At 43.4% G+C, this 19093-nt stretch overlaps 1 protein-coding gene across 1 annotated transcript in view; it reads right to left on the bottom strand.

The window, feature by feature from the left end:
• COL13A1 (collagen type XIII alpha 1 chain) overlaps positions 1 to 19093 on the bottom strand; it is a 127483-nt gene that overhangs the window by 6187 nt on the left and 102203 nt on the right. The window contains exon 26 of the mRNA XM_060241182.1: positions 3730 to 3807. Coding sequence (XP_060097165.1) covers positions 3730 to 3807 — 78 coding nt within the window. The remainder of the gene's footprint in view (positions 1 to 3729; positions 3808 to 19093) is intronic.

The following is a 19093-nucleotide window of genomic DNA, read 5'->3' as shown; positions in this document are numbered from 1 at the left end:
CTAAAAATATAAATCTAGAGGTTTTTGTAAGATTTTTTGAAATGTTTCCTTGAAAAACAGTGATAAGGAATCTGGTGAATTAATCATTTGGCACTGACATACCCATATCAGTTTCTAAATCCATTTTCCTTAAAACCAACAGGTTTCAAATAATGCATAATCATTGGCATATATGCCTGTAGAATTCAATAAATGAACTTCCATTAACTGGAAATTGAGAAGTTCCCATTGGTACAATGGTCCCATTGACAGGTATAAATGTTGTTGTGTGGAAAATCCTTAGTTAGGTGTAATGCAGTAGGAAAAGGAGTTACAATTGAGGGGTCAATAGGAGGATATAATCAAAATAATGTTCTTGCTGGCAGAGAGGGAGAAAAGAAAGTATGCTTATTAGTATATAAGACTTGAAAAACATGAGATCCATATGCATGCCAGTGAATAGAGCAGTTAAGAACAATGCAGCAACAGTGTGAAAGGCAACAGGCAAGCTTTTTGCATGCTTGAATCAAAATAATATTAGAGGCTTACTTGGTTATCAGCACATGATGCCAGTTCAACAAACACTATTTAGAAGATCTGTGTGTATATGTGATAATATGAACACATGTATCATCCAAAAAAAAAAATAGCAGCAATTAAATGTGTAGAATTTGCCAGAAAGTGACAACTAGAATAGAATCCTGAAAAAGACTGTTAGTGGATCAGGGATTCCAGGGTGGGTTCCTGGTTGCTCTGCAGCAAGACCAGCAAGTCAGAAGAGGAACTTTTCTGTTCCAGTCTTGTCTCCTCTGCAACTAAAAACCTGGCATTTTCTCTCAATTTTCTATAGTTTTTCTACACTTTTTCCTCAGTCTTCTCTCCCACTCTTCTCTTGACGTTCTCTTGAGTGGAATATACCAGGGAGTGAAGGAATCACCTTTTTTTTTCCAAGGAAGGTGTTTAAGATTCTCATGGCTTCACTGAACTGTCTTCTCTGAGCAGGCACAGGGCTACCTCATAGGTGGCTCATTCATCTCAAACCACTGGGCAAATGTGTCTGAAAGAGTGAACATTTGCTTGTTTGAAGTGTGAACTGATCCTACCCAAGGAAGCAAGCTATACAAGCTGGAACTAAAAGGAGGAGTTGCAAAAGCCCTCCTGTGCTATTTCAGATTCCTAAAAGCCATTTGGGAGTACACCACCAACCACACCGGCAACACCCTTGGATGGGTAGGCAGGTAGCTCTTTAGACACAGGTATTGCCCCAATCGTCCATTTAAACAACACCACAGAGGCCTGTCCTTCACCAAAATCCAGGGAGCCCATAACTGGAGGGCACTCAATGTCAAGGAAATATAGGCAATCCCATTGCTACTACAGAAGGAGGCCCTTCAGTGTATCCAATGATAGCATCATCTCAGTGTCCTCTTGCCCCTTGCTTTTATTACAGATAGCTTGTCCCACAGGCCTGATATTGGGAGATGGACAAAAAAGATTTTTTAATTAAGAATTTAATTAAAAATGATCAAACCCCCAAGGGAAGTAAAGACATAAAATCCCTACCTCCTACTTGTCTCCCTTGCTCCAGCCTAATGATCAGCAAAAGGGGCCTTGCTAACCCCCATTCTTTTCATGAAGACAGTCATCAAGAAAGGTATTGAATAGTTTGTTCCCTTGCTAAAATTGCCAGCCAAGCACTCCTGGGTGCTCCAAGCTATTCATCATCTTCTAGTCATCAAGATCATAGAGTGGTATTACATTCACAAGCAAATGTTTTGCTGCATAAACTATATTTTAATTGTTCTAAAGAAAAACACAATAAAAAGTGATTATCTCAGGTGTCTGATCGGGTCTATTTTGAAATGAAGCTCTGCAGGGAAAACCTCAAGGCAATTATCAAAGCTGTCCAAAGTTCCACAGAGACCATGAGCAAAAATTCTTTGTGAGCTACTAGCATTAAAGTTGGGAGCTACTGCATAAATTAGTTTGCTCTGGGGTCATTTTTCCTGAGCTAAGATAAAAATGTGTGAGCCATAGGCTGAAAAGCTGTGAGCCAGCTCACACTAACCAGTGCACCCATGGCACCAGAAGCTCCTGCATGTTTCCTATATCTAAATGCATTTCAAATACGAAGTCTTCCCCTTCAGGCTCTTGCACTTCTCATGTACTCATGAAACTAAAAATGGTAATAGCAGGTCATCTTTAGGGTATCCATGTTTATTCATGCCTGGATGACTTCATAATTTGGTTTTGATAGTCTAGGAACAAGGTATATTAGGAGACTTTTGCTTCCTCCTCACAAAAATGTGAGCCTGATCAGCAGAAGCTCACTTGGAAGTCCAAGGAAAAGGGTAAGCAGTTAAGGCTTCATAGAGAATACACAGGTTGGCGCTAAGGGCCGTCTCTCCATGCTTTCCAAAACCAACTGGCCCACAATGGCAGAAGCCTATGTGAAACAAAAGAAAGAAATGAGATCTCACTGTCTGTGAAAGAAGTCTGTTGCTCTTCTCAGTTGGTGGAAAACAATCTGGTATCTCCAAGCCCAGGTGTTCAGGACAAACCAAAGGAGATTTGGCACTCCCTGAAAAGTGGCAACATGCGCCTCCCTTTCCATCTTTGTTTACCATTACAAAAGTTTGTACTTCTGTTGATGCAGCATTTGAACAAGGCTGTCCTGTCACCCTTTTTTTCACAGTTTCTTAGCACATGCAAAAAATTTCCAGGTTTTCTCTATATGCTTTTGCTATTACTGCTGAAACTGTCCCTTCTCCCATTAGGTGGAATAAAACTCGGCTAATTAGCATGGCCCTGCCTGTAGAGCAAGTAGGAAATCAGCCTCCATCCACAAGAAGAAATTTTCACTCTTATCAGTGGTCTGTTTCACTTTCTCCATTCATTAGGTGTGCTGGTATCTCCGCACATTGTATCCTTTGTCTGCAGAAGGCTTTGAGTATCAAATTCTAAAAAAAACCCCAAAACCCTCAAGCAAATTCAGAATAAAGTAACCTCATGAAGATACATGTAACAAGCAAATTTGTAAATACTTTTTTGGATCTGTCTACTTTTATGGATTTGAATAATTCTGAGTACAGAGTATTATTTGGGGATTTTATATGAAATCTGAATTTCCTTGTCAATTTTCTCTGTTGAAATATAGAACAGCTAAAATCCATTTCTGTAACATGACATCTCTTGGAAAATGATGCCATATATATATAAAATAATTTCTTAATTTAGACTGTGTTTTAAAAATTGATCTAATTTCGGAATTAGCAAAAAGAACTCCATACTATCAATCATAAGTTTGTGCAAATGGATGTATGTGAACATAGCAATAGGTATGCTTCGATGGGAAGGATATGAGATTGTACAGCGAACAGCAAGATCAAATAGTGAAAACTGCCAGATCTATGGAGACAATTATTGATGTTGTCCTCCTTAGAAGTGAGCATCTTGCTGTACTTTGCATGTGGAAATTTGGCCTTGTTTCTAAGCAAGATCGATTTGTCAGTAGATAAAACAGTTATGAAAGAAATGTTAAAAGATGAAACAAAGCAGTTGTAAGAACCATTGCATTGTTTAATCCAGCAAAGTATTTGTTATCAGTCTCATATATTACAGGGAAATGTTGGTAGTAACTAGTTGTCATGGGTCATAGAACATTTTGAAGGAAAGTGCATCTGAAAAGGGGTTTGCAGTAGCAGCAGGGAGCAATCAGAAACATGCAGGAAAGGGAAGGTAACACCATACCAATGGGCAAGGGGCATCCAGCCCGTCCAGCCCTGGTAACCCCGGCTCACCCTTCTCGCCTTTAAAACCTCGGAGTCCCTGTTCATGAAATCAACCACTAGAATTACTTTAGTCAGTGCAGATCGCCTCCATTTTATGGGTGGAGAGTCACAGTACAACAGTGATATATCTAAGGGAACTCAGGTTACATACCCAGGGTATTTATGTACATTTGCATACAATGATGGTAATGATAGCTTCTCTTTCTGAACTCGGAAACAATCAGAAGATATTTCTCTAAATCTGATAAAATAGAAGGCTCCATAGAGGCAGAAGAATGCTAATTTTTAGAAACGATTTCTTAAGTAGTCTTTGTTCGTGGCAAAAGTAATGTGTGACAGCACACCTTAGCTTTGTAGATTGCTCTGTTATGAGCAAATGAAGTTAAGGAGATAGAAATTATGAATAAATCTTTGGGTTCCTGAAACTTTCTTAAAGAGTTACACTGGAATTTAAAAACTGCTATTGCTGTATTATTAACTGGGGTGTGATTTTTTTTTAAAAAAATGTTCTGGTCTCCAGTGTCTTACCAATATAAGATAACATAATAAATGCGGGGGTGGGGGGGTTTAGCAGGAATGCACAGCAACACAGTTCTGGCTGGCTTGGCCAGGGCTTCGGCTCAAAAAAAGGTCTTCAGTAGAGGGAAGGTACTAGGCAGCCACACACTCCCAGACTGCATGCGCCATCCTCTCTGCCACCTCCAGCCTCCAGTGGGCTTGCGAAGAGAGCAAGAACCGCAGAGCCACCCACAAGTGCTCCCTCCTGGGAGAAGCTGGGCCTGCAGCTGCCCACTCTGCCACATGTGGCTCTCTTTCTGATCATGTTGGGGGGCGGGGCAGAACAAAGTCTCTCATTGGGCTGTGTGAGAACACACATCCATCAAATGCAGCTGATGGCACTGTACAGTTCTATGTCAATATGTGGAAAGTAACCTACTGAATGGGTGATGTCACTTCTGGTGATGTCAGGGAGTGTAGCCTAATATACAAGAGTTCCTGAATGAAGGTAAAGTATAACAAATTAAGAATGCCACTTTTAAAAAAAGGCAGGTATAGAGTTCCTAAAATAAGCATATCTTTTATGCAGGGGGTTGATGACCCTGGAGGTCCCTTCCAATTCTGATTCTTTGATTCTGATTGGTCATGCAACTCCCAAGTATTTTAAGTCCTCTGGAGGAAATGTCATCTGTGTTTCATTTTTCAAATTATCTTTCACACATCTTAAAGTATTTTTGTGTAAAAGACAATTGTAATAATTTTTCTGACATGGAGCTATAAAGAGACTCCATGTCATGAGCTTTCCTTGTTTTTAGAAAACAATTTTGTTTCCACTGGGTATCATAAACTGAGTATCCTGCATCAATTCCAACTGGCAAGTTCTCTTTGAAACAGGATTTCATCACCACTTAAGGAGGAAGAAAGAAGGCACTGTAGACCATTATTGCTGAGATCCTGCTCACATATTTTTGTTCTTTTGGTGACTGCAACACAAAGTAATGACTTGCATATGTGAATTAAACATTGCATATTAGATCCCACATTCAGAGCTTTTATATTGCCTCCTAATTCATCAAGCACATTTCATTGGAACACATTCATCAGCAAATCATCAAGTAATTAAATTATATAGATGCATGTATGAACTGGTCAGTCTAAGGCAGAATCTCTAACAGAGTGCATAGGAATGTCAGGTCTTTTAAGCTACAGCTACCACAGTCTACTTTTCCATAGTCTAGTTGCTCACAAGACTTGCTTTAGCTTTCTGTCACGGTTGTTTCAGTGGAAGTAAGACAGAACCTCATTTTTCAACAGTTCAATCAGTAACTTAATTGCATGATTACAATACTGCCATTAATCCTTCTTTCTTCCTCAATGGCTGAGAATCAGACAATACATTTTTTAAAAAAACACAACATACCAATGGACAGGGTGCATCTAATCCAGGTGCTCCTTGGTCTCCCTTATCCCCTTTAGGCCCCCTAGAGCCTTTCTTGCCCCTTTCCCCCTGTGAATAATAGTTTATTAATAAAAGTTGAGGATCATCCATTCAAATCAATGTCAGAAACAATCCCAAAATATAAAAATATATAAAGAATAACTTTAAAGGCTTGATTTTTTTCTCATTTAAGATTCTGCTTGCAAGATTTTTCCCTGGATTTACTTGCATTTTAAATTTAAATGTGTATATAGTTTTAGTAATTATTAAAATTTTAAATTAGGATGCAAAAACTCTGTTTTCACACTATGCTATCAGTGATTACCACTGGGAATATTAGCTGCCATCTTTCTCATACTTGCTCAGAAGTTATTCTGAGGAGGACAGTAATTGAGTTTCTATGCAGCATATGATGGGATTAATCTTCCTTTCCAATGACTGACTGCCCTAAACTTTGATTATCAGTGAATTGAAACACATGGTTGTAGCAGCTTTTAAAATCAGGATATGAACTGAAAAGTTTGGAGCTATTTATACCACATTATGGGAGGAGTCACTAAATGCTTCAAAACTTTTATATACAAAAATTAGTCCTTCATTACAGAAAATTGCACTTTGTAATAACATTTTGCACAAGGTCTGAAGGCACAATGAGGAACAGCAGGTTGCTTACCAGAACTGATGTTCTTTGAATGGTTATCTATGCAGACTCACATGTGATTCTGCTGTGGCATAGAAGCAACTCTGAAGAATTCTAGAGTCTAAAACTGGTGCTCAGATCTCTTCCTCCAAGTAATTGTACCAATCTAGTGCACCAACTCTGGGGGAAGGAGTGAGAGTCGTCCCATTCAGATCCTTTTGACAAGTGCAAGAAGCTCTCTCAGAGATGAAATAACTGAGAGGCCAGAAGCAGGGTAAGTAGCATGACAAGCACTGATGACCATTTGAAGAACATCAGTTATTGGTAAGCAAACCTGGTTTTCTTCATGGCCTCTGTACAGTACCACATATGGAAAGGAAAGGTCCCCTGTGCAAGCACCAGTCGCTTCCGACTCTGGGGTGACGTTGCTTTCACGACGTTTTCACGGCAGACTTTTTAATGGGTGGTTTGCCATTGCCTTCCCCAACGTATGGAAGATCAGCAAACTAGTTTAGCTGGAGGCAGATGCTGGCAATAACATGTACAAAATTAGCATCCCATTGTGCTCAGATAGTCCAAGACTTGAGTAGAAACTGAAGCCAGGTGCAAGTTCTTTATATTTCCTGAAATGAAACCTCTTTGAAGAAGGTTGAACAAGTGGTTACTTCTCTCATACACTGTCCCCATGAAGTCTTGGGTTAGCAGTTGCTGCATTTCAAGTGCCCTTAAGGTGAAACTTTCTTGTCCTTTTATGGACTTCTATAAAAGAGGAACAGATTATCGCTACAGGAGTCCTTTCTTCTATCTAGATAGAATAAGAATGTCCTCTTGATATCTAAGATGTGGAGAATTTTTTCAGCCTGATCTTTGGGCTGTGGGAGGTACACACAAGTAATGTAACTTCCTGGAGGAGGTGGAGAAAGGTAAAATCTAGGTTAAGAAAGAGTTTGGTGGAAAACAGTTAAAGGTGGCAAAGTGCTGCTTTGAGGAAATGTCTTGAATGTGAGGAATTTAAGATCACATATAGCTAGAGGTTTAATATTCATCCATAAATTCAAGGAGGAAATGATAGTTTTGGTTAGGGTGTGAAGCAAGCCCTTTGAGGAAATATTTGACCATGTAACACAAAAATACAGAACAGCTGTAGATGTGGACATGGAACGCTGACATGAGTGCCTAGTGAAACTTCAATGAAGATTGTTAATGTAACTTGTAATTAAAGATGTCTGGGGAACATACAGTGGTGTGGGTGAGGTCATGAGAGGTAAGATAGGTGGAGAGCTTATTCTATTTTGCCTTGATTAACTTCCCTATACACGGTGTCTTGGATCTGAGGATGACTTCCAGAATGGCAGGAGTGGTGAGAGAGTTTGATACCTCAAATAGTCAATTTGAAAACTAGTATCCTGCTCTGTTTTTGCTGCAGGTCTGGGTAGGATGATAGATGCAGTAGGAGAGGAAACCATGCCTGATAAAATCATTACAGAATGATTAGGATGCAGTGGAATGTCTCCTGTATGATACTGTGCAGGACATGTGCTGTCAGCAACAGAGATGGCAATGCATAGATGAATGTGGTCCCTTTGTGAAGGCAAAATTGCATCACCCAAAGATGCAGTTCATGTCCCCCCTTTGCTGGAGTACTTGGGTATGTCATGGTTTCCTCTGTGGCAAAAGGCTTTACTCTAAAAGAGACTGGAATAATGAGTTAGAGGACAGGGATTAAAGTATGGCCAGGATATTTTGTTTTCCTCCCTTCTCAGGATCCACAAGGAGATTGTGGAAGATGCAGTTGGGTTTTTATATTTTCACTCCAAAGTTAAGATTATTGTATAAGCAATTGACTTCTTGTCAATAATGCTGATTGGCCATTAAGACCATCAGGAAAAGTCCTGGGGGCTGCCCCCATCTGTTAGACCCACTGTGATCCCGTGGAGGCTCCTGCCCTATATGAGGGGCAGCCACTGACATGCTACAAGGCAGGTAGGTAGCCACAAGCTGCCACTGCAAACTAGCATGCAAGGTGGATGCAGGCCTCCACCACAAGCCAGTGGCTCCCACCTGGCAGGAACGAGCAGCACTTGCCCCATGTGAGGCAGGCAGGACACATTGCTGTTACAAGCCAGTGGCCTCCACCACCGCCATACAAGGCAGATTGGCATAAGCTGGACACAAGCCATGTCAAGCCTGCTCCTATCTTTTGTCAAGGCAGGGCCAGAAGTAAATTATTTTCCTCCTTCCCTTTTCTTGGTAGTGGTGGTGGGACTTTTCCTGTGCCATTTTGGCCTCCCAGCCTATGTCATTGCTTGTTGACAAGCAGGATATAGAATAAGGTTGCCAGTCCTTCAGTCCAGCTAGGGTTTCTCCTGATTTCAGGGGCTGCAATCCACCACACGCCAGCTGACTAGTGGGGGAATCCCCATCCCCAAACAGCCCACTCTTGCATCAATGTTGTGTCAATGCCAAAAACTCTGGTTAGCCAAAATGCTAGAGTGCATGCACGCAAAGTGCCCAGCGTGATGATGTCACTTTGGGGTGACATCATCACGGCATGCGCACAGGATCTTCCAGGTCTGCATTGGAAGAAAGGTAAGACCTGGGAATCCTATAACAGAACGTTTATACCATTAGATCTGATTAAGGTCACAAAATTTGTTTTTGAACCATGATAACTTGTAATTTGTCATTGGCTATTATGTATAAGTGTTTTACCTTGTTACTGGCTAGTGTGGCTTGTATATATAAAATATATTAATTTAAATAGAACATTTTTGTTATAGTGATAGATTCTTCAGTACACAAGTAAAATTGTTATCTACTATTTTAGTTTAGGATCCTTTTGTTCTTGGTCTTGTTACACAGACATTCTCTTGGTAAACATATTAGTGGAAAGTCCTGTTTATTGACACAGGATTGGGCAGTGATAGGGGGGTGGTGGGGGGTGGGCTCCCTCTGGGAATCCTACCCCCCCAGGGAAAGTGCATGCGCAATACATAGCCTCTCCTCTCCCGGTGTAGTGAATGCCGCGTGGTCACTGTCTGGCTATGCCTGGCAGATGGTCACTGCAATGGCCTCTCCTGCATTACTGCATCCGTAGCAACACCTTCTCGCTGGTCCCCCCCGTTTTCACAGAGTTTGCTACGTCATGGTGCGACCGAATTGTCCGGCGGTATAACCGGATGGGCAGGCTGGGCCCACCAACCTCGTCAGCCTAAGAGAAGGAAAACTCTAACATCAAACCCGGGCAGATAGAGCTCGTTAATGTAACACCTACCACCTGGAGGACTCACTGCCGGCGTCCCGGCTTACTGGGCCATGGCAGATGACCCCCAGGTGAAAGGGTGGAGCCAGTACCGCGCACACTGCGCTTCACCTAAAAAATTCCTCTGCGCAGGCCTGAAGGGCATATCCACACACACAACCCACAACGCATCAAGTCCTGCAGCGATAGGCAAGGGGCGAAACGGCAGGTGGAAGGTGCCACTGGAAGCCGCAGTCCCGATCCTGCATGTAGGCGGTTCAGGATATTGGTCGCCTGATGCTAACCCGGAGACGAAAGCATCTTTCGGCAGCACCCTGAACGACCAAGCAGCCTTATCTAGGGACAGCACTGCTTGCTCCACACGGAGAGGGGCCTAGAAAAGGTGGCCTAAACAAAGCTCGTCTCCCCCACCCCAGTTGGCTAGCCGCGGTCAACGGGCATCCTTACTTGCGGTCGAAAAATAACAACAAAGAAAAGGCATGCACCTGCCTCACAAAGTGTGCAAAGACTAAAGCTTGCGTGTTGGAACATCAGAACCATGCTTGACACAGTAGGCAGTGGTCGCCCTGAACGACGCTCTGCTCTAGTTGCCCACGAACTTCTCAGGTTGAATATCGACATAGCAGCTCTCAGTGAGGTCCGTTTCCCTGAGGAAGGTAGTCTTCAAGAACACGGTGCTGGCTATACCCTCTACTGGTCGGGTAAGTCAAAGGCTGAGAGCCGCCTTTCTGGCGTTGGCTTCATGGTCAGGAACTCCATTGCCTCCAAACTCGAAAACCTGCCAACAGGTCACTCAGATCGCATCATGTCCATGCGCCTCCCACTTCAAAACAAGCAGCATGCAACACTCTTCAGTGTGTATGCCCCAACCCTTCAAGCAGATCCTGCAGAAAAGAACAAGTTCTATGCTGATCTACGCAACCTCGTACGGAAGACCCCTACAGAGGACAAGGTGATCATCCTTGGCGACTTCAATGCCAGAGTAGGTAAAGACTCGGAAGCCTGGAAAGGAGTACTTGGCAAACACGGCATTGGCAACTGCAATGACAACGGGCGCCTCCTGCTAGAATTCTGCATGGAGCACCAGCTCACCATCACCAACACTATCTTCCAGCAGAAGAACAGTCTGAAGACAACCTGGATGCACCCACGGTCCAAGCATTGGCACCTTATCGACTACATTCTGGTGCGCCAGAGAGACCTTCGAGATGTCTTACACACCCGAGTAATGCCCAGTGCAGAATGTCATACGGATCATCGCCTTGTACGCTGCAATCTCCGTCTTCACTTTAAACCCACACCCAGGAGAGGAGGTATCCCTCGGAGGAAGTTTCAGGTTGGCAGCCTTAAGTCAGCCGAAGTTAAAGCTGCCTTCCAGGCAAAGCTCCAGTCAAGAATTGAGGACCTCAGTTGCCCCACAGACCCTTCTCCAGAAGCACTCTGGGAACACCTAAAAATTACCGTCCTGCAGATCTCTGAAGAAGTCCTCGGGTTCTCCACAAGGAAGAACAAGGACTGGTTTGATGAGAACAATCAAGAGATCCAAGAATTACTGGCAAAAAAGAGATCTGCCTACCAAGCACATCTTGCTCAGCCCTCCTGTCCTGGGAAAAAAGCAACCTTTCGCGCTGCATGTAGCAACCTCCAGCGCAAGCTTCGAGACATTCAGAACGAGTGGTGGACCAAGCTTGCAGAGAGAACCCAGCTGTGTGCAGACACTGGTGATTTAAGAGGGTTCTACGAAGCCCTGAAGGCAGTATATGGTCCATCATATCAGGCTCAGAGTCCCTTGCATAGTGCAGACGGCCAAGTGCTCCTCACAGACAAGGCATCCATACTGAACCGGTGGTCGGAGTATTTTCAGGTTCTCTTCAGTGCCAACCGCGTAGTTCAAGATTCAGCAATCCACCTCACCCCACTTCAACCGGTGAAAACAGAGTTGGATGAGATCCCCACCCTAGAAGAGACTGTTAAAGCCATCAAGCAACTGAAAAGTGGCAAGGCAGCAGGAGTTGATGGAATTCCACCAGAGATCTGGAAGCATGGGGGCACAGTACTACATAGCTCACTTCACAAAGTACTTGTCACCTGCTGGGAACAAGGCAAATTACCACAGGACTTTCGCGATGCAATCATCATCACCCTATACAAGAACAAAGGGGAAAAGTCAGACTGCTCCAACTACCGGGGGATAACCCTGCTCTCCATCGCAGGCAAAATCCTTGCTAGAATACTCCTGAACAGACTGGTGCCCACCATTGCAGAAGAACTCCTCCCAGAGAGCCAGTGCGGCTTCAGAGCTAACAGGAGCACCACCGACATGGTATTTGTTCTCAGGCAGCTCCAAGAGAAATGCAGGGAACAGAACAAGGGTCTGTATGTGACTTTTGTCGACCTTACCAAAGCTTTCGATACCGTTAGCAGGAAAGGCCTGTGGCAAATCTTGGAACGTTTAGGATGTCCCCCAAGGTTCCTCAGCATGATCATCCAGCTACACGAAGACCAGCGAGGCCAAGTCAGACACTGCAACGACCTCTCGGAGCCCTTCCCAATAGGCACAGGTGTAAAGCAAGGCTGCGTTCTCGCGCCAACTCTCTTTACGATCTTCTTTAGCATGATGCTTCAAAGAGCCGCAGTAGATCTAGATGAGAACGATGGTGTCTACAAACGCTATCGCACCGATGGCAGCCTGTTCAAGCTGAGGCGACTAAAGGCACACTCCAAGACAATGGAAAAACTCATCCGAGAGCTACTGTTTGCTGATGATGCTGCACTCGTCTCCCACTCGGTATCAGCTCTGCAGCATATGACGTCCTGCTTTGCAGAGGCTGCCAAGCTATTCGGCCTAGAAGTTAGTCTGAAGAAGACAGAAGTTCTCCACCAGCCTGCACCCCAGGAAGATTATCACCCTCCCTGCATCACTGTGGGTGAATCAGTTCTGAAGACAGTCCAGCAGTTCAGCTACCTGGGGTGCATCATCTCCTCAGATGCCAAGATCGACAAGGAGATTGACAACAGGCTGGCAAAGGCAAACCGTGCATTTGGCCGACTGTACAAAAGAGTGTGGAGCAACAAGCATCTGAAAAAAGGCACAAAGATCAATGTTTACAAAGCGGTTGTGATGACAACCCTCATCTATGGCTCCGAATCGTGGGTTTTATACCGTCATCACCTGCGACTCCTTGAGCGCTTTCATCAGCGCTGCCTTCGCACCATCCTCAACATCCACTGGAGTGACTTTGTGACCAACACTGAAGTCCTCAAGCGGGCAGAGGTTACCAGCATCGAGGCACTGCTGTTGAAGACGCAGCTGCGCTGGGCAGGGCATATTTCTAGGATGGAAAACCACCGCCTTCCCAAGATTGCCCTGTATGGCGAACTCTCCACCGGCCATCGAAATAGAGGGGCACCAAAGAAGAGGTACAAGGACTCCTTGAAGAAATCCCTTAGCACCTGTCACATCAACCATCACCAGTGGTCTGACCTAGCCTCAGATCGCAAAGCATGGAGGCACACCATCCACCAGGCTGTCTCTTCCTTTGAGAACACACGCATAGCTGGTCTTGAGGACAAAAGGAGATTGAGGAAGAATCGCACTGCTACAGGACCAACCCTAAATCAGACTTTTCCCTGCAGCCGCTGTGGCCGGACCTGCCTGTCCCACATTGGTCTTGTCAGCCACCAGCGAGCCTGCAGCAAACGTGGACTATTGCACCCTTCTTAAATCTTCGTTCGCGAAGCCAAGCCGAGAGGGCAGTGACATCTCCTGTCACAGCAGAAGAGTGTTCTAGAATGATTGCCATGAGTTCCATGAAGCTGATATGTTTGTTCTGAACATTGGAAGGTGAAACATCATTGGTGGTCAGGCCCATGTAATGGGTTCCCCAACCTCAGTAGATGCATTGGTGCTAACTATAGTCTTCAGTGGGTGGCGTGGCTTTGATCGCCAGTTGACCAGAAGCCATTATCTGCTGCTCCCTGACCTCTCACTCTTGAATTAATTCTAATTCACTATTCTAAAACAAACTAGACTTGAAATATGCCACCTAAAGCCTCTAAGGGTAATTAAAAACAAAAGAAAGCTGGGGAAGCTCACTTGTTGATGGAGGTTTTTGCCTCAGCTGAAGTAGCTAGCACCTCCTTGGCGCCTTTGGGCCATGGAGATACAAACACTGCTGACTCTCTCCTAATTACATTTCTACTAGAAGTTTTGGGAAATCAACGTAAAGAGTTAAGTCAAGATATGATGGATAATGTTGACTCAGCCTTCCATCCTTCCAAGGTCGGTAAAATGAGTACCCAGCTTGCTGGAGGCAAAAATGTAGATGACTGGGAAGGCAATGGCAAACCACCCAATAACAAAAGTCTGCCAAAATGTCACCTCATAGGTCAGTAATGACTCAGTGCTTGCACAGGGGACTACCTTTACCATGGAGCTGTTTGCTTATGTTGAGTCTCCAATTCGTCCATATGTTGACCCATGAGTCTTTGATGATAGAATCACATGCTGGGAAGAACAGTTTCAGCCTGATTCCAAGCAAAGGGTATAAAACAGTGGGTTGTAGTTGGTAAAAGTTGAGTAGTCAAAGATTATATTTCTTCTGTAGAGATTTGTTTTGACATCTAGCTTTTTATAAAGTTCAGCCTAAACAGATATGCATAGAATCGGGACCAATGACAAAGTGGGCTCCTGAGCTATTGATACTGTGGCAGTAATTTGTTGACAACACGTATATTGGCTGTAATGCTAATCTAAATGGCAACAGCAGTCACAATAAACTTGGGATTTCAACAAGATCTGGAAGGATTAAGTGCTACATCCCAATCTTTCACTTCTGGGACATCGATGCACGTGACATTCTGGTATTTGGGCAAAAAACTCTGGTAAATTTGGCTTCTATCATAGTTTTTGCTCAAATACCAGAGTACAGCCCTGATGACCCAAATATGATGACCACTTCTGGGTCATGTGGGCAGTGACATAGACATGTAATTGCAGGGCAGATGGATCTCCCTCTTTTTAAAGGCAAGTCCCCCCCTGCTGATCAGTGGCAAGGTGGTGGGGCCTGGAAGCAGGAGACCCCCAACTCCACGGGGGTGGGGGGTGGGGTCTGGCAACCCTAACAGATGATGACTTGAAGACCTCCAGTTGCTGGTAAGCAATTTTCAGACATTGTGCAAAACATTACAGAGAAATTAGGTCCTTTATGACAGTCTGTTCTACAAAAAAAATCTCGAAGTGGAGCACTAACTAACCATTGTACTGTGCCTGCTATGAGGAATCATCTGTGCAGTCACACAATCTAGTCATCTCTACTGCCGACCTCTCCTTTTTGGAAAAGGTTCTAGCAGCAGTCTAAAGAAACTGAGTGGGTAGGTGCTCATACCTCCTCTTGGAGCAGGTGCAGTAGTGTAATCAGTGCTCCTTTTTCATGTTTTGTTGTAGAAATGAGAAATAATCTGTCCCTCCTCTACTGGACAATGCAAAAAATGCTCTAAAAGATGTTTAGCAGTGTCTGCAGATTTGTTGCAGCTATAACATAAACATTGGTATTAGTAATGTTGAATGAAAGCTACAGTTTTCACTTCAACGGGTGCAAAAAGTACACATTCCTGGCAGTTATTTATACTTAACTTTACAAACAACAGAAGGATCAAAGTTGGGAGATGTCATAAAGTAATGCCAGTTTTAAACAGCAAGTAATCAGAAAAATGTTTGGATGTACAGTTCAGGCACCTGATGGTGAACTCTGACTCCTGAAATGTTAAAATAAACTTTGTCTTGAAGGTGCCACTGGACTTTTATTTTCCCTAATTTTGTTTCACTAAAAGAAAATACTACAATGCTATACTATTAAATAAAAATGCTATAAGATACACCTGTTCTAAAATAATGTATTTTAACATGAATCAGTAGAGTTCTGCCATGGTTTCTGTTTACTCTAAGAAGAAAAATAAACAAAGCTTGATCTGTCCTACTTTGGTTCTTAAAATAGGGGCTCAACAGGATTGAAATGAGACCATAGGTCTCATGCCATGTAAGGTGAAAAGTCACCCTGAATGTCACACTATGGCCAGCCCAAGTTTTTAATAGAGCTCACATCAAGCCAAGCACTAATATTGAACAAGAAAACAAGCATATGTAAACCTTTCTGAATCCATTTAAAAGAAACATAAATATGTATAATAAAACATCTTGCTAGGTGCTTGCAGTGTCAAATGTAAGTGGGATTGTTGGAGAGGAAATTTTATTTAGTAACTGGTATAAGGATTAGATAGTGCAAGTAGAAAACATTAGGCAGAAGAGGTCTCTTGAAATCTATTTGTTTTTTTTTTGTTTTTAAGGACAATAAATGGGTTTTTGGCAAAATTAAGGTGACAGGATAAATGGATGGGAGAGGAGAGGTCACCCAGGATCAAACGCTGGCATAGAGGAAGGACAATCCAGGAGAAAATGCAGAATGGGTTGCAGCAGGAAGAGGAGGAAGGACCCAGGAGAAAAGGCAGAAGAGCAGGAAGGGATAAAGGGGACAAAGGTAGACCTGTGGAGGCAAGGAACACACAACACGCGCAAACACACAGACAGGAGAAGAAAAAAAATTGCAATTAAAATAGCAAGTTCAGCTTTAATACATAGGTTAAACGCTGACATTTTTTCAGTTGGTTTGTTTAGACATACACTCATTAGGTATCTGTTTTAATATGACACCACATTTTCTTTAGGGGTGTGTACATTTCTGAAATTTTCATTTTAAATTAGGTTGGGTGCTTTAAAGGGCATGATTTGGATATGCCAAAATTCTGGGTAGGCTAGTGGTTTAATTGTAACTGTTTTCAAGCCCAGTTATTGGGTTTGAGAATTTCAGCTCCCTTAAAAAATTTCACACCCTTAAAAAAAATAAAGCTGAAATTCAAATGAATCTTTACTGAATGCTCTCCTCAAGGGAACAAAAACAGAAGAAGAGAGAGGTAATTCTCTGAGGCGCTAATGGTCAATGTAGCCTCTGAGGCCAGGTCTACCCCCTGTCTCCCAGCTGTTCAGCAGCATGTGCTCTCTTTAAACTTGAAAGAGACTGAGCACAACAATCATCTGAGAGTTCCCTATGTGCTTCCCCTTTGCCCCTTCCTCTCCACTTCTTTATCTCCCAGAAATTCCCAAAATTTCAGGAGATAAATTCAGTTACTCCTGGAATTTTGGGAGTGTTTGAGGTCATTTCAGATATCCCTGGCCTGAAACAGCTAGTTTGGGGTTGAAGTTGAATGCATACTCCCAATTATAATTCCTGCAATGACCCAACAACCAAGGAATGTGACTAACAAAAAAATAAGTGCCAAACTTTATCTGGTGATCACAGATCTCTGTGTCAGAAACAGGTTTGCCATCACATCTATAAAACAAGAGATAAGGGTGGGATTTTCAATGCATCGGACTCGCCAAAACCCTTTCCCCATCCACACTTCCTCTCCGGACTCATTTCTCAGCTATTTTGCTCCTGGTTGGTGCACTACCCTCTCACCTTTTTCTACTGTGTTTTACACGGGCCCTTCACCATCACAACCTGTATTTGTGTGGCCCCCACATCTAGTTTGGTATGACAGTGTCTTCAAAGCACTCAATTGTGTTAGACATGAAGTAACAGGTTGTTCAAGTTGCACTTTTCTGAACTACGCCTTATATTAATTCCCATTCAAAGAAATGCATTTGATCGAAACATTCTCTTTTCATTATTTACATGGTTCTCTGCCATCAGCTCTTTTTCCAGACAGCCCTACCAACCAACCATCCCTGTTTTAGTCAAAGAAGATGTGTCCAAATTTGTCCAACTGAAAAAGCCTCAGGGTTTTGTTATGTTATTCATTATGGAATAATTTGATTATTTACATGATATATCAATTTCTATTTTTATCAAGATGATGTTACAGAGCAGAACCAGAGGTGGAATGATTAAGTATGTGACATTAGCCTTGGAGCAGCCATGAACTGAAAAGCAGGGCTCATCATATGTATGGTCAGCAAAACTCATTTCATTATTTTAGCAATTTTTATACCACATTGTTATTTCAAGATTTCAGATTTTCATGAAAACAATTCCAAACTCTTGCTCTATTAGCCAGTATTGCTGCCAGCACCCATAAGGTGGCTTGTGTAGACCCCTATATTCCTAATTAATGAATAAACCAGATTGCTCCTAAATATGCAGCTGTCTTATGATAACAGAACTGATTGATTCAAGCAGTGAGACTGATGCTATCTTTTGTGGATTTCAGTGGTTTGGATCCAGTAATATAGCAGCAGAAGATGCTGGATGTCGCATTCTTTTCCAATTCCAATCCAATAGTTGATTCCCAAGATTGCAAGACCTGTGTGGACTAATAACCATGTGCAATGGCAAGTGGGCACTGTGCTAAGAGGGAAGGGGGTGCCACTGCCCTCTTTTCCTTCCATCAGTGGAGCTGTGGTTGTAGAAGATGCAATTTTGCCTCCTTTCCCCACTGCAGCTCCTTAAAAACAGGTAGCTTACCTGTAACTGATGATCTTTGAGTGGTCATCTGTGCAGTCACACACATGGGTCTTGCCTTCGGCAACGGATCCTAACCTTGTAGACTCCAAAAGCTTGCTTGAGCGTTATTTTTGGCTCACTTTCCGGCTTGCCCTGGGGAACAGGCACCGACTGCGCATGCCTGGAGCGAGTGGAAGGCACCCCTCCCACTCAGTTTCTTCCAGCTGCTACTGACATCTGTGCAGGAAAAAGCAAAGAGCCAGCAGAGGGGAAGGCTGGGTGGGCGTGTGTGACTGCACAGATGACCACTCGAAGATCATCAGTTACAGGTAAGCAACCTGTTTATCTTCATCGTGGTCTCTGTGCAGTCCCACACATGGATGATTAACAAGCTAAACACAGGAGGTGGGTGCTGGCAATTGGTGGCAAACATAATAGATAGTTCACATATGAGCACTCACTGAGTGGAGGACTGCCTGACCGAAGGAGGCATCACGTCTAGCATGAATGTCCAGGGCATAATGAGCGACAAACGTGGACAGAGAGGACCAGGTTGCAGTGGCAAAAATATCCTCCAAGGATACTCCGTGCAGAAATGCCGAAGAAGTTGAGACAGCTCTAGTAGAACGAACTCTGAGTCCGACAGGTAACGGTTGTTTAACAGTCCCATAACACAACTGAATTGCACTAGACACCCATTTGGAAAGTCTTTGGGTGGATATCTTGGAGCCTTTATGGGGTCTGCCATAGGCGACAAACAAAGCCTGTGTACGTGCAAGATAGAAGGATAAGGCTCTCTTCACGTCGAGAGTATGTAGTATTCTTTGACCTGAGTCCTTAGGTTCTGGGAAGAAAGCTGGTAAGGAGGTAGCACTTGAAAGGTGGAAAGGGGAGACGACCTTCGGTAGAAAGGTGGGGTCCGTCCAAAGGACCACCTTGGAACTATGGAAGACAGTATAAGGTGGGTCAAAGTGGAAGGAGCAC

The sequence above is a fragment of the Heteronotia binoei genome, chromosome 6 (assembly GCF_032191835.1).
Source record: "Heteronotia binoei isolate CCM8104 ecotype False Entrance Well chromosome 6, APGP_CSIRO_Hbin_v1, whole genome shotgun sequence".
Taxonomy (NCBI): Eukaryota; Metazoa; Chordata; class Lepidosauria; order Squamata; family Gekkonidae; genus Heteronotia; species Heteronotia binoei.
The sequence above is the reverse complement of the archived record's forward strand: the minus strand, read 5'-3'. Positions and strand labels throughout refer to the sequence as shown.